This window comes from Myxine glutinosa, chromosome 5 (assembly GCF_964187855.1).
Source record: "Myxine glutinosa chromosome 5, kmMyxGlut1.1, whole genome shotgun sequence".
NCBI classification, from domain to species: domain Eukaryota; kingdom Metazoa; phylum Chordata; class Myxini; order Myxiniformes; family Myxinidae; genus Myxine; species Myxine glutinosa.
The window spans coordinates 204,914,851-204,930,477 of NC_136265.1; the positions used below are offsets into that span (position 1 = coordinate 204,914,851).

General features: G+C 48.7%; 1 protein-coding gene across 1 annotated transcript in view; it reads left to right on the top strand.

The window, feature by feature from the left end:
• Positions 1 to 13,664, top strand: part of LOC137426476 (alpha-N-acetylgalactosaminide alpha-2,6-sialyltransferase 2-like) — a 43,065-nt gene extending 29,401 nt beyond the window's left edge. Inside the window, exons 6-9 of the mRNA XM_068115044.2 lie at positions 563 to 666; positions 9,870 to 9,953; positions 10,122 to 10,221; positions 11,862 to 13,664. Of these exons, the coding sequence (XP_067971145.2) occupies positions 563 to 666; positions 9,870 to 9,953; positions 10,122 to 10,221; positions 11,862 to 12,062 (489 nt within the window). The 3' untranslated portion in view covers positions 12,063 to 13,664. The remainder of the gene's footprint in view (positions 1 to 562; positions 667 to 9,869; positions 9,954 to 10,121; positions 10,222 to 11,861) is intronic.
• Positions 13,665 to 15,627: the final 1,963 nt, after the last annotated feature.

The window sequence follows — 15,627 nt, forward strand, 5'->3', positions numbered from 1 at the left end:
AGGTTTCCATAGATACCATAGGAGGAGAGTTTGATAAGCAGGGCGGGGTTCCAGACCGTATCGACGGCACGTGATATGTCGAGGGAGACAGCTCTGATTTCCTGTTTGGCGTTGAGGACCTCCATCCATTGTTGAGACAGCAGAAGCAACATGTCCAGAGTAGAATGGCCTGGTCTGAATCCAAATTGATGGTCAGATATCAAGCCATTGGAGAAGAGGAAGGATTTGATATCCGAAGCAATGGTGGATTCCTTGACCTTGCTGATAATTGGGAGAAGGCTGATTGGTCTGTAGTTGCAAGGATCTGTTTTTGCACATTTTTTGAATAAAGCGGTAATATTGGCTGATTTCCAAGCTGATGGCATTTATCGATTTATCTATCTGTATATTTATCTATCTATTTATTTATCTATATATTTATCTATTTTAATTTTTATCTCTTTTGTGAACCAAACTTCAGGTCAGCCAAAAGTGAATGTTGTGTCAAAAAGTTGATAAGCTGCTGCTCATTCCATTTAAAAACCATCAAAAAATATTTGCAATTGTTTTTCTTTTTTTTTAGGAGACCCGGTTTGTGTTCATACCAGACCATGACCGTGACTTCTTCATGGTGACGGCAGCTGTAAAAGGTGTGCTTGTGGAGAAGGGCGGAGAGAAGGGAATTAAGTAAGTCGTGCCCTTTATCAGGGACATCTACATAATCTATGCATGGATTTGGGTGGGAATAAGAAAAAAAACAGCTTTTTGCACACCGTACGAAGATAGTGTTAACTCGTGTTTTATTCTACACATTAGCGTGCAGGTGAGTTGCCTCTGGCCGAGTGCCAATGTGATAGAGCAAGCGACAATTCACAAAGACAAGAATTGAGCAAAGTCGATGACGCATCATCACAAATCAACACGCTTCTCACCCTAGGCCTAAGCAAAGTTGAAACACGTGGATATTAAAATCTTCACCCGGTGCCACTGCAAAGTTCACTTTTTCTTTGCAGTTTAAAGGCCGGGTTGTTTTGATCTATGCACAACGAGTTATAACCCCACAGCAGACAGCAGTAGCACTAAACTCAAGAGAAGTTTCATTACATATATATATATTGTTACGGATCTCTACGTCGGCCTTTCCCCCTTAAGAAGGGGGGATTAATCCCCTTGTCCGCGACTGACCGACGTGAGCCCAACGCTCCTTCCGGTCGGGAGCAGCCAGGGTATTTGGTCTACAAAAAGTCCCAAGGACCTGAGTGCCACTCCTGACCGTGAAGCAAGGGAGGGACTCCCACTCGAACCCCGGTTTTAGATGGTCTAGTTGCCGAGCGGTTTTTAGCAACCCGAAGTTCGAGTCATTAGCATTCACTAACCCGATTCCGAAACGTTGGCCAAATCGTGCCACAGGTATTCAATTGGGAAAAGACAAGGATGAAACGGATGTAAAGGAAAGAAGACAGAGTAAGGAGGAACAAATATAATTTATTACTAACTAATTATGTACAAGTCAAAAGTAACCAAGGAGAAGGAAGGATACGAAAATAAAGACAGAAAGAGGGACGGACCAGAAGGACACAGTGCAAATTAACTTAACTAAACGGTCTTACTTAACCCCAGGACAAGACACACAGAACAAACTCACGTACACAGAAGGATGGAATGGCAGGAACGAATGCTGGAGGGAGAGGAAGGGTCAGGTCCGTGCAAACGGCAGGGCTGGAGGTGACAGCTCCGACTCCTCGCACTCTGGTTCACAGAACGGCGACAGGGAGATCCGGGGACCGCGGGATGTCGAGGTTCACGTGCCCGCACTTGCTGTTCCTTCGAGTGCTGGTTGGTACCGCGAGCAGGGCGTGCCGATTCTCATTCGCCGTGTGCTCCTTGGCTATGCTCTTTCCTTTCCAGAACTCCCTCTCTCCTCCTCTGAACTGAACTCCGGTGGACTGTTCTTGTCACGCATCTGTCACATCCGCCGCCTCTCTCCCAAAATGCTTGCGCGGGCGCTTTTATAACGCGCTTTGAGATCAACCCGCGCCACGCCCGTGATGGTATCTCCCCAGCCCTGGTTGGCTGGTGAGGGCTCACTGGCTCCACCCTTTTGATGACGATGGGGGGGGGGGCAACGCCCGTGATTTGGCTCCTCCCCCTTCCTCCGAGATTACCTCGTGGCTAATGGAGTCTTGCGGCGATGGAAAACCACTCGCACCGCTGGGATGGAAAACCACTCGCACCGCTGGGATGAAAACGAAAGGGGACCTAGCTTATTTGACTTCGGTGCAATGCAGTGTCAATTAATGGAAGACACAGCCTTAAACAAATACACATAATAAGGAGATAACTGCTGAACAAGGAGGAAATCTATGATTTGCTACGTGATTATATATGGAATAACTACGGGCACGACCTTTGACCTTGATACACCAAATGGAGGAAGGAGGGTGATATTTTACAACAATAAAAAAAACACAATTCTCATATCCACAACACTGCACCCTCCTCCTCTTAGGCACCTCCCGGGCCTATTACTTTTACCTTTACTGTGGCACGTAGGTGTAGTTCCCTCTACATTTACCCTGACCCTGAGTGCGACAATTTTAAAACACAAATAAGTATGTCCCGCTGCTGCATTGCACCCTGCCTAACAGATTTACGCCCACAGCTAACCGAATTGCGGAATTGTTTTCAAACTACACATTCACGGTGGGGGAGCATTATTTACAATGACGCTACTTGTATTTACAAAACGCAACCCAGGACCTGCGATTGTTCTTTTTGGGGGGGGGGGGGGGGAGACAGCTTGTGCTGCATCGACACACCAGAAAGCACCAAAGCACCAATCAGTGCACAGTCAACACAGTTCATAATAAAAAATAACCAAACAAACCCTTGGTGCTGGTCTTCCTCTTCGGCTCCCTCTGCTGGCCATTATTCTTCCTGATGTTGTCATTCTTGCTCTTCTTACTGGCGGCCTATTTGGACTAATAAAAGTGCACAACCGTGTCCATTTATTTATGGCCCACAGCGCCGACTATGTGTGGTTCACCTGTATGGCATATGTGCCATGTGACCAAGGTCCACCAACAAGATCTCGGGCCATCATGGCTGGTTCCAGCAGAGGGGCCATGCCCCAACCCGTGGGGTCCATGAGTGGTGCTCAGCCACAGACATGTGGTCCATAAGGTGGTGCATCGATGCAGACAGCTGGTTGCGGGAGTTTCGGGCACACAATGGCGGACTCCCGCACGCTCCCCTAGGCGCCCAGTGGCGCACAGTCCTCGGGTGGGAGACAAGGGGGAGGGGGGGGGAAGAAGACAGGTGAGCGAGGGGTAAGGTCACAAGGGTACACATCAACAAGGCAATGTAAGACAAGGTGCTCAAAGTGAGAGAGCGAAGTGAGAAAGCTCGTCCCTACCATACGTCGCCTCCCCTGTTACCTACTCGACCCTTGCCCTTACCCCATATGTACAAAAAAAATCGAACACGTTTACAAATTCGTCGCTACCGTCACGTCTTCCCCATATTTCCCCTATACCAAATTCGTCACCACAATCCCTCTAATTCAAAATTTGCCATCACCAACTCATCATCAATCCTCATAAGGAGGGAGAGATGGAACACAAAGCACAATTTCACACCCACGTCATGATGCGTCTCACATTCCAAACATTTGCACCAAAATAATAAAAACAAACCATGGCATGGTGTGGAGCACCGTCGTTACCTCAGGCGAGTGGATGTAGATGGTGCGAGGAGATTCTTAATCCTAACTATCCTCTAAATGACTTTAACACACTTTACACTACCCGGGGTCTTTCCCTGCCAATCTATTGGCCATCTTACTCTATGCGGTTTTAAGAACCAAATTCCCATTGACCAAACTGTGGTGCTTCATCAATTTGGGGTCTCACTCCCCCGATTCAACTCCCTGTGCCCTTGCACAATTTCAGGACTGGGTCGTGTGGCTCTCCCAGCAGGTCTACCCACCTGCACACCTCCACCACTGTAGTTGCCTCCGAGCTTACCTGCTCCTCACCCTAACCTATCTAACTGGGGAAGGCCCGCTGGCGCTCTCCCCACTCGGTGCCCTCTCTGGCACTGGGCTACCCGGGTCCGTCCTCCGCATCCTCGGGCCCCATCCACAACAACTACCGGCTCCCAGAGCCCACCTGCGGCCTCACCTGGCCGACATCCTCATAGTGGTGGAGTGCCCAACCAACTACACACACTAACAGGCCACACGCCCAGCCATTTCCACGTCACTAATGCACCCATCCAAACACCATTCTTCCACACGCACCACAGATGCCAATATCCAACCACAATTTACCTACACCCTCTACCTAACTCTTAAACTACCCTCCCCGGGTATTCGTGATGGGGTTCATCCTCCCCATCCACACCTTCGCACCATCCACTCCACTCCACAGTTTCCACAATACTCACTCCATACCATCCATTCCATACTCCATATATTCCATACTCCATGTATTCCACACAACCATTCTCCATACAACCATGCTCACCTGTAGTTGCACACCTGTGCAATCACTCCTACTGGTGCTTCCTGCACCCTCCTTCCTCCCTGGACCATTTGGTCAACACAATACACAATCACCACTACTCACTCATACACTGCTCCATACACCTGTTCACTTTTAAACACACACACGGCATCATCTGATCTACCTGGTTTCCCTCTAAAACCCGCGCTTCCCCGTCACCCCTTACATTATTGCGCTCCCTCGTCATTATCATCCAACTACCCTCTCTATGTCCCCACTACCTGTCCACTGTTGCTACTTAAACTTACAGTTACCTATGGTCCTTCTTCTCTAGATCCTTATACATTATCCTAACCCTCCCGGGCTAGTTTTCACTGCCATAAACCCCATAAAACTATTGCTCCTTTGCCCCCTTTGTGTGGGGGATGGTGGATTTGCCATCCCTCCACATCGGGCATCTTCCACTATAAATTTTGCTCTCAAATTCCAGTCAATCAAAAATTTCCAATCACAAATTCCCTATCCCTACCAACATGTCCATTAACTTGAGCCTCGGTGCGTCTTTACATCCTCAAAACCCGGCTTCGTAAAGCCGAGCAATGAATTTGGGTGGTTTGGTCGCCTGCAGTTGGATCCGTCCGGCATTCACGATTCTGGGGAGGAGGCATGCTCGGGCCGAGGTTCCACGCATCATCGCGGCTCGGAACCTTGCGGTCTCCGGCCTGACGACCGAGGCTCGCCCGGTCGGAACCCCGTCCCCGCCAGGGGGCGAAGGTCCGACCCGGCTCCCCTCCCCCGGAATCGCGCCGATCGCTGCTCTGACGCGGCTCCGACCATTCAGCGCGGGGCCCGACCCGAATCGTGCGCGACGCTCCGTAGCGGGGCGAAGCAGCATCGATCCGCGCGAAGCTTCACATCCAACAAAGCGCGATCCGCGCGAAGCTTCGCATCCAACAAAGCGCACCGCGCACCGAGCGCCCGCATCGGCTATCCGTCACCCTAAACGCTACCCTGTTCAACGTCGATGCCTTACTCGCATGCTCACACGCATACGCGACCCTTTCCACACTCACCAAGCCCGGCGTTCCAACGCCGCCCGTACATTCCACACACTCCGTCCATTCCACCACCACACTCCCCGTTACACACCACACCTCCCGCGCACCTTGCGCACACTCATCGTTCGCACACTTCGTTCCACACCTCTCCGCCGTTACACTCACCATTGGCGTGCACTCTTGCATCCACCCACTAACGCGCTCCGATGTGCCCTCCCGCACACGCGCCACAACCAACTCAGGTGTGCTTCCTCGCACACTCATCCCAAGCGTGCATCCTCGCACCCGCTCCACCACCAACTCACTCTCCGGGTCACTCTCACCCTCGCACGTACACTCCGTTTCGCTCTCACTCCCTGTGTCACACCCCGTACATCCCGACGTGCATTCCCGCTCGCACTCGGTTTCACACTCGCACTTTGTAACACGCTCATTCCCCGATGCACACTTTTTCTCCACAAGTGCGCCATTTTTACTCACACGGGACCCTTCACCAACGCCCGGGTGCCATATTGACCCCAATCGCGCGATAATTCTCTTCGCGCCGAACACTTTTCTACAAAATCTACCCTCAACATACAGCACGACTCACCTGGGGGATCCTTTTCTCCACGCGCACCTGCAAATCTTTATAAGGATTAGCAAGTACGGCATCAGGATGTGTATTCAGACTTTGAGCAATATCCATCTCTCCCTTCATTTCCCGGGCTACCTCCGTCGTCTTTTCAATTTCAACCATAACTATTGCTCTTTCTTTATTCACCTCAACGACCGCTGGCTTTATTAAAATTCCCACTTGTACCTCAGCGGTCGCCGGCTTCCCCATACCCCGGGTCGCGATCTCTATACCCGTCATTTTACCCGTGCTTTTCTCCACTTCGCCCAACCAGTGCTCCTCGACTCGCTTTACCTCCTCGTGCACCCGTGGGACCTGCTCGCCCAACCTGCGGTCTCTGTCCCTCTCCAAACCCCTCATTAATTTATTTGGCTTGGCCAACCATGCCCCCCAGTTTGTCCCCTAATCCGCTTCCGAATCCCTCAAATTTGCTTCCGAGTCCCCCAAATTTGCCTCCGAGTCCCTCCAATTTGCCTCCGAGTCCCTCCAATTTGCCTCCGAGTCCCTCCAATTTGCCTCCGAGTCCCTCCAATTTGCTTCCGAGCCCCTCAAATTTGTTGTTCAACTTATTTAACCCGTCTCTCAATTGCTCACTGGTACCCCTTGCTTCGTCCCTCATTCTGCTTTCCAATCGCTCACCATTCTTGGCCATAAGGGCCTCCATTTGCACCATAAAAAGGTTTAAATCCACCGGTGCTGCTACGGTCACGGGCGCGGCTAAATTTGGTGCCGCTGCAACCACGTGCGCGAAGGCGCCATTTTGTGCGCCTGAAACCCCCTCAACCACCTCACCATTTCTCTCCTCCTCCATTTCTTCCCTCTGGTCCTGGGTTACCCCTAACCCCTCTAACTCCCCAACCGGCATCCGATCACCTTGACCATCCATGGCACGATTTTAATTTGGATGTTAAATAAAATTGTGGGCCACTCGTAATTTGAGCGCGCTAAGTGCTTCAGGTCCGAATCCGACACTCCTGACACCAATTGTTATGGATCTCTACGTCGGCCTTTCCCCCTTAAGAAGGGGGGATTAATCCCCTTGTCCGCGACTGACCAACGTGAGTCCTGGGGGTCCCAATGCTCCTTCCGGTCGGGAGCAGCCAGGGTATTTGGTCTCCAAAAAGTCCCAAGGACCTGAGTGCCACTCCTGACCGCAAAGCAAGGGAGGGACTCCTGCTCGAACCCCGGTTTTAGATGGTCTAGTTGCCGAGCGGTTTTTAGCAACCCGAAGTTAGAGTCATTAGCATTCACTAACCCGATTCCGAAACGTTGGCCAAATCGTGCCACAGGTATTCAATTGGGAAAAGACAAGGACAAAACGCATGTAAAGGAAAGAAGGCAGAGTAAGGAGGAACAAATATGATTTATTACTAACTAATTATGTACAAGTCAAAAGTAACCAAGGAGAAGGAAGGATACGAAAATAAAGACAGAAAGAGGGACGGACCAGAAGGACACAGTGCAAATTAACTTAACTAAACGGTCTTACTTAACCCCAGGACAAGACACACAGAACAAACTCACGTACACAGAAGGATGGAATGGCAGGAACGAATGCTGGAGGGAGAGGAAGGGTCAGGTCCGTGCAAACGGCAGGGCTGGAGGTGACAGCTCCGACTCCTCGCACTCTGGTTCACAGAACGGGCGACAGGGAGATCCGGGGACCGCGGGACGTCGAGGTTCGCGTGCCCGCACTTGCTGTTCCTTCGAGTGCTGGTTGGTACAGCGAGCAGGGCGTGCCGATTCTCATTCGCCTTGTGCTCCTTGGCTATGCTCTTTCCTTTCCAGAACTCCCTCTCTCCTCCTCTGAACTGAACTCCGGTGGACTGCTCGTCACGCATCTGCCACATCCGCCGCCTCTCTCCCAAAATGCTTGCGTGGGCGCTTTTATAACGCGCTTTGAGATCAACCCGCGCCACGCCCGTGATGGTATCTCCCCAGCCCTGGTTGGCTGGTGAGGGCTCGCTGGCTCCACCCTTTTGATGACGATGGGCGGGCAACGCCCGTGATTTGGCTCCTCCCCCTTCTTCTCCGAGATTACCTCGTGGCTAATGGAGTCTTGCAGCGATGGAAAACCGCTCGCACCGCTGGGATGGAAAACCACTCGCACCGCTGGGATGAAAACGAAAGGGGACCTAGCTTATTTGACTTCGGTGCAATGCAGTGTCAATTAATGGAAGACACAGCCTTAAACTAATACACATAATAAGGAGATAACTACTGAACAAGGAGGAAATCTATGATTTGCTACGTGATTGTATATGGAATAACTACGGGCACGACCTTTGACCTTGATACACCAAATGGAGGAAGGAGGGTGATATTTTACAACAATAAAAAAACACAATTCTCATATCCACAACAATATATATATACTGTATATTTTTTTTTTATTGCTTTCCGGCAGGCATGCGGTGCTTGCTTTTGTGGGAGGGCATGGAATGTTGCATCCAACGCTGCTTCATTGCTCTTAGTATTGCATCTGGTTTGCTGTATTTGACGGTTTCTCCCATGATGGGGGTTCAGTAGCGGGGAGGAAAGGCAAGCTGAAGCATGTGAGCGGCAGGAGGGAGAGCGTCACACAAGTGTTAGGAAGCCAACCATTTGCCAAAAAAACAGTTTGACATGATTTCTGTGTTTCCTACAATATGCACAAGCTTTTTTTTTGTATACCAAGTCGTGGCTCATGTAAGAGCTAACACATAGAACATACAAGAGGGGGATCGAGAGGGAAGCACAACAACAATAGAGAACAGGGACTTCAGATCTGTGGAAGGGAGAGGGACACGGGATAAACAAGATGGACCCAAGGACTTTCAGGAAAGAAAATGGAATTGAAGGAGGTGGATTTCGGGTGAATTAGTGGGGGTAGAAAAGATCAAGGTTTTGGATGGGGGAAGATAAGAGATTGTGGTGAACAGCTGTTTTAAAGACCTGGAGGGAGGAGTGGGATTGAAGAGAGTGTGGGAGTTTGTTACAGAGGCGGGAGAAAAGAGGAATGAAAGAGTGAAGGTGAGCAGAGAGCCGAGATTTTGGCAGTTTCACCAGAAGAGGGTTTCTGGCAGATCTTGTGCGTCCTGTAGGAATATTTGGGGGACAGAGCACGGACAGAGAGCAGGGGGGGGGGGGCAAGGCCGGAGAGGAGTCGGTAGAAGACAGAAAGACCACAACCTGCCTGTAGTGAGAGAGAGAAAGGCCATCAGAATAAATTTCAAAGCGGGAGATACCAATGATTCTGAAAGCTTTGGTTTCTACAACGTGAAGCTGAGTTAGGCATGAGGCAGATGCTGGCATTTACGCATTCTGTCCAGAATCTGTCTGAGTTGGAAGGATTTTTTGACTCTACTTTTGAGCCATCAGTGCATTTTAATGCTATTCAACCACAAAGGGGGTTAATCCGATATTAGCAAGGCTCACATTCTCAGAGCAATTCCATGTTCATTGCAGTATTCACCATGTTATCAAGTAACCTGAACTGTACATCCAACAGTCACTCCTCATGTTACATAAGAGCTTAAGGAACTCTTCAATGGCTGTCGTTAAATTCCTTGACTTTTTACGAGTTGCCTTGTTCATGGTGATTGATGAAAGTTTGTGAAACAATTTATTTGGTCTTGTTGTATTGTCGATACCTGTGCTTGATTCGAAAACGAGTTCATGTCACACAGGTTTTAATTTGGTGACACTCACTCGCTCATCCGCCTTCCTTAGTCCATCAAAGTTATTTGGTCCCAACTTGACAGCAGAGAAATTCAAGATGGTGCACCCTGACTTCAGTCGATACCTCCGAAACAGGTAAAAATAAACAAAACAATAGTATCAAGGTTGAAGCATAATATTTTGGATAAAATTTGACTGAAAATGTCCGTCGGAATTGTCTTTACCTGAAAATTCATCTTTTGCAGAATGTGCCCAAATAAATGCAAAACGATTCCCTTATTTATTTTTTTCCACTCTAATCAGGTTACTGCCAGCTCCCATCATGAAGAGCAAGTCCCGTAACATTTACAGGCCTACTACTGGTGGCTTTGCTCTGCTCACTGCCCTCTTCACCTGTGATGAGGTGAGAGGCATTCGTGACAACTTGCTTTTTTTCAATGGCTCACTGTATAAATAAAAGGGTCGTACCGAAAGTGATGAGCACGTTTATTGGACAATAAAACAAAGGTACTTGTAAGAAAACTGACATACCACATCACTTTTATACAAAATGATCCATGTATTTCTGCCAGCGTGGCACGAGCTTAAAAATCCCGCTGTGGTAGAAGTCCATCCCAAAACACATCACAACCGGCTATGCATGGCCATCTGGACTGCCTCATCGTTTTCATAGTGCTGGCCTCACGTTATCTTTCATGGGCTCAAACAGATGGCAGTACGAGGCGGCCAAGTCTGGACAGTACGGGGTTGATGGAGCACTTCCCATCCATTTTATGAGATTTCCTCCATTGTCGGATATGCAGTGGAGGCGGAGCAAAGAACCACCTTTAGAGGCCATTTTTCCCCACAGACCAGGGGTTGGCCTTTTTCGGGGCACCTTGGTCCCCTTTTTGAAGCAGTTTTATGGCCGGATGCCCTTCTTGCCGCCAACCCTGTTAGTCGCCTCTTGCGACCCACAGGGAATTACCAGCAAGCTGGCACTCAATTTGCCGACCTCGGAAGGATGACAGGCTGAGTCAACCCCCTGGCGTTAATTCGGCAATCGACCGAGATTCAAACCCAGGATCCCAAGCCGGCACCCTAACCGCTAAGCCAACACCAGGCCTAGCAAGATGACAGCATTTTTTTTTTCCTCATCAGGCGCTTTTCCCAAAGTGCACGTTTCATTTTATTGAGCATCTGTACGTAGTGAGCCACGTTGGTTTCCCTTTGGGTAGGACATCAACCAATATGCATCCCTCGGCATCCCAGAAGACTGTTCTTTTAACCTTGCCAGCGGAGAGTGCTCTTGGCATTCTTTCTTTTTGGAGATGTGGAGCGATGCCACGCCATGCTTTGTCGCTTGGATTTTGTGTCGAAATGGTGGAACAAGTTTTTATCACCAGATCACCAGTCACAATACGGAACAGGAAGTCATCACCCTTGGCAGTACGTCGTTGATACAACTGAGATGAAACATCCATTTGTGTTTTTGTGTTCCCCCGTAAGCAAACAGGGAACCCAACGGGAAGAAACTTTCCAAAAGCCCAAGGTCACTATCATTTCCTGTACGGCATGGTGTCCTCTGCCGAGCTGCGATCTCCCTGACCATCACTATTCGGTCCTCATTGAGCGCATCAACATTCTCGTTACGTTCAGTCATGGTGCTTCTCGGCCGACGACAGCGTGGCTGATCCGTGTTTCCATCTTTGAAGTATTTCACCCACCTTCTGACACTGCCAGCGTCCATGCAGGCATCTCCGTATGTCCGACTCAATTGTTCATAGATATCTGCAGTTGTTCTCCTTCACGAGCAATTAAATCACTGCACGTTGAAGAGATATGTCGTTGACAGGCATTTTGCCACAATGGATTGTGGGAACACCAGTGGTGTGTCGGCATCGAGCCTGTTTATATAAATCGGAGTGGATAGATGTTAATAATTCGTGTTCTACTATATTCGCCATAAACCTGTAGAATCCACTGATGCTCGTCACTGTCGGTACGGCCATCGTGTGTACAAATTATGTCCCGTTTAATAAGCATTTCATTTTCGGTCTCCAGGTGTCTGCATACGGCTTTCTCACCAAGAACTACGCAAACTTCTCAAACCATTACTACGACAAGACCTACAAGAAAACGGGGTTTTTGGCCAACCACAACTATAACAAGGAGATGAAGCTATGGAGGAGGCTGCACGACGTCGGTGCCATTTCACTTTTCATGCGAAACAACACAGATGTCGGCCTCTTGCACAAGTCATGACCAAGTCAGTGGAACTGCAATGCCAAGTGGTTATCGCCTTGGTGAAGCAGGCCCATGGCACTGTGGGGCTGTGATTGGTGCACTTTTCTTATACTCCGGTTGTTATACTAATACACTTTTGAAGCTGTCGTGTCAGGTTGTTGGGGGTATTGACAGACTGCCACAAAGGTTTCATTTGGTGGTGGTTTTGATGGCTATTTCACCCACAAACTCTCCTTTTTGTAAACTTCGCCAGTCCCAGTTGTCCTTCCCCTTAATTTGCGATTGCAGAAATTTCTGTAATTAATGATGATTTATTGTAAATATGATCAAAGTTAAATCGAAGCAGTATCTGTAGTGGTATTGTCACTCATTTCGTTTTTCTGGTATGAACCTGAAAATGTTTTCATTCGGGATGAGGTTTTTAATTTTTATTTTAAAACAGATTAATAATGCGGTCGTATGTATTATGGTATGAAGAAGTAACATCTAATCTTGGCAAGTGATGGAAGACCGTTGGTGGTAACAGTGCTATTATTCCAGGTGACGATTGTCCATTACACTTGCACTCTATAACACATCCGTTGATATGAAACAAAGCTGTTTCACCACCACTCCAAAATTGCATCCCATTCACACTTATTGAGAATTATCTCCATAGCCAAAGGCATTCTGTTTTCGGTTTGTCCATCCGTTTTTACTTTTGCTACCGCAGCAACTTGTGAACCACTAAAGGGATTTCAACTAAACTTGGCACAAAAACTGTAAAACAAAGACTGATTGCATTTTCGTTTCAAAAGGTCAAAGGTCATGCACCCTTTGAAAATCATAACTTAAGTTTGAAGAATCTGATCTCTCTCTCTCTCTCTCTCTCTCTCTCTCTATCTCCCTCTACCTCTACCTCTTCCTCCCTCTATCTACCCTTCACTCTCTCCACCTCTCTACACCTATGTATGTGTATATATATATATATTGTTGCGGATCTCAGCGCCGGCCTTTTCCCCTTACCAAGTGGGGATTAGTCCCCTTGTCTTTGACTAGCCGACGGGACCTGGGACCGATGACGTCCTTCCCGGACAGCGCGAAGTAGGGTCGTAGGACTAATCACTAATACCTAATTACTCACGCTGCCCAGAAACGAGGAAATAAGCCCCGCCCGAATCACAGGTGTTGGTGGATACGCTGAGCGGTAGCGAACCCGTGACCCGAGCCGTTAGCAATGACTAAACCCCGATCCAAGCGGTTCTTAATCGTGCCACGTTTACCCAATGATGGAAATCACAGAAACGGTCGAATTTGGAAGAAAGGAAGAACAAGATTTATTTACACTTTGTACAATAATCAGAAGAAGAAGAACAGTGCAGTCCTTAAGTACAGTCAACTTATTCCCTGGACAAACGGGCCCGTTCACACTCAGACACACTCACACGGGGTTTGCAGACGAACAGGTCAGCACGTCCAGGGATGGCGTCCAAGCAGCTCGCTCTCCGGTCCCCAACTCACACTGCGAAGAAAATGAATACAGCGGCCAGGAGCTCTCCGCGTGGCATTGGCACGCACGGGATATTACGGGGCTAACAGTAGGGCTGGCTCTGGCGGTTAATCACTCGCGTGGCTGCGTACGTAATAGGCGAATAGGCGCTAACAATGCGCTTCTCAATTAAGGGCTCTCTCTCTCGTGCAAGGCAAGTCCTTTCAACACTGTCGTGTGCACGCCGATCCTCTTGAGTCCTTTTCATACGAGTGCTCCGAATCAGTCCTCTTACAAAGCGCAATTCTTTCACCCAACGAGTCCTTTTCCAGCCAGTCCTGTTCAAGGGCTTTGTGCACTCGCTTATATAGCCTTGCCCAGCGAACCTTCTAGCACTTGCTAGACGCTTCTTACCACGCCCCATCACGCCATGCCGTCAGAGCCCTCGTTGGCTGATGGCTCTTACCGTCACCGCCTCTGACGTGCTCCTCGACTCTGCCACACCCCGACCTCGCGCTCCTCCCTCTTTTCAGGCCTACCTCATGTCATTTGACTAGTTCGAGCGAACAAAGGGCAGCTAATGCTGCTGGCAGCCAAAGCGTAACAAACTGCGGGTAGCCAAAGCGTAACAAACTTGAGGGATGCCAAATGGGGCACGGGATCGATTATGCCCATGATGGAATTGGGGGGTGGTGCAAAGATGAAAGGGCCTAAGCTCATTTCTTTACACAACGCAGATGTTACTAGGGAAATGGCCTACTCTTACACATACTATGACATAACTAATACTCTAAGTGGGCCTACGTGTTGCTTGTGGACTAACTATGGGGGGCAAACCTTTAATGATGTCATATTTACAAATCTCAAAACCGTATCAATATATATATATATATATATATATATATATATATATATATATATATATATATATATATATATATATATACATATACATATATATATACATATACATATTGTTGCGGATATGAGGACTGTATATTTTTTTTGATTGTGTGCTTTATTATTATTATTATTATTGTTTATTCTGCGCCCCCTGCCTCCGGAGCTGTGTAAAGGTGAAAGGGCATCCCATAATTAGTCCACAAGCATACACGTCAGCCAAATAATAGAATACCCCTGTTTGATAGTTATCTCTTATTCTGTGTTTTAGAGTAAGGCTGTGTCTCCCATTAATTGAAGTACTCCATTGCACCAGTGAAAGAGAATAGATCCCCTTTCATTCCCATCCCCAAAATCTCCATTTCCTTTTACATCCCCTCTCGTCATTGCCAAGCCTCGATTGCCAATTACCTCCCCTCCAAAACCACCATTGAACATGTGCTCGGGTCGGGGAAGAGAGGCGTGCCCGCCCGTCGTCATCAAGGGCGGAGCCAGAGGGTCGCGTGACCAACCAGGGCCGAGGTGAGCACACCGATGGGCGTGTCCTGAAGGCCGGCGGCTTGATCGCTGGAGGCGCTATAAAGGCGCGCGCGCAAGAAGCGTTGTAGGAGTCAGTGGTTGCGTTGAAAAGTCAGTGGTTGCGTTGAAAAGTCAGTGGTTGCGTTGAAAAGTCAGTGGTTGCGTTGGTTGCATTGAGGAGTCGGTGGTGAAGAGTCGGTGTTGAAGTGGTCAGTGGTTGCGTTGAGGAGTCGGTGGTGAGGAGTGAGTGGACCAAGAAAGAGTTGAGGGGTTGGACCAGACGAGTCAGACAAGTCCTGGGAAAGCAGCGGAGGCCACAGCAGCAACAACACCCAACAGCCACTTGGGGCCTGGACGGCGGTTTTGAGCAAGGCCGTGAAGGAATGGCGGCTGCTAAACGCGCCGATCGTGCTGCAGGACCCCCTTGGACCTTCCTCTCCCTCCAGCCATCCACCTCCTGCCTTTCCACCCTTCTTGTGTACGTGAGTTTGTTTTGTTTGTTCTGTCCCTGGGTTAATTAAGTCTGTATAAGCTAGTATTTGCACTGTGTCACCTGCGTCTTATGTGTTGTAAATAAACGTGACTGCTTTCTTTTTGCTTGTGTGTACAATAAATCCAATTACTCTTCTATCCGTCTTCTCGTTTTATTCCTTTTCCTCTTTGCATTTCGTCGTTTTAGTCTCTTCCAGATTGGGC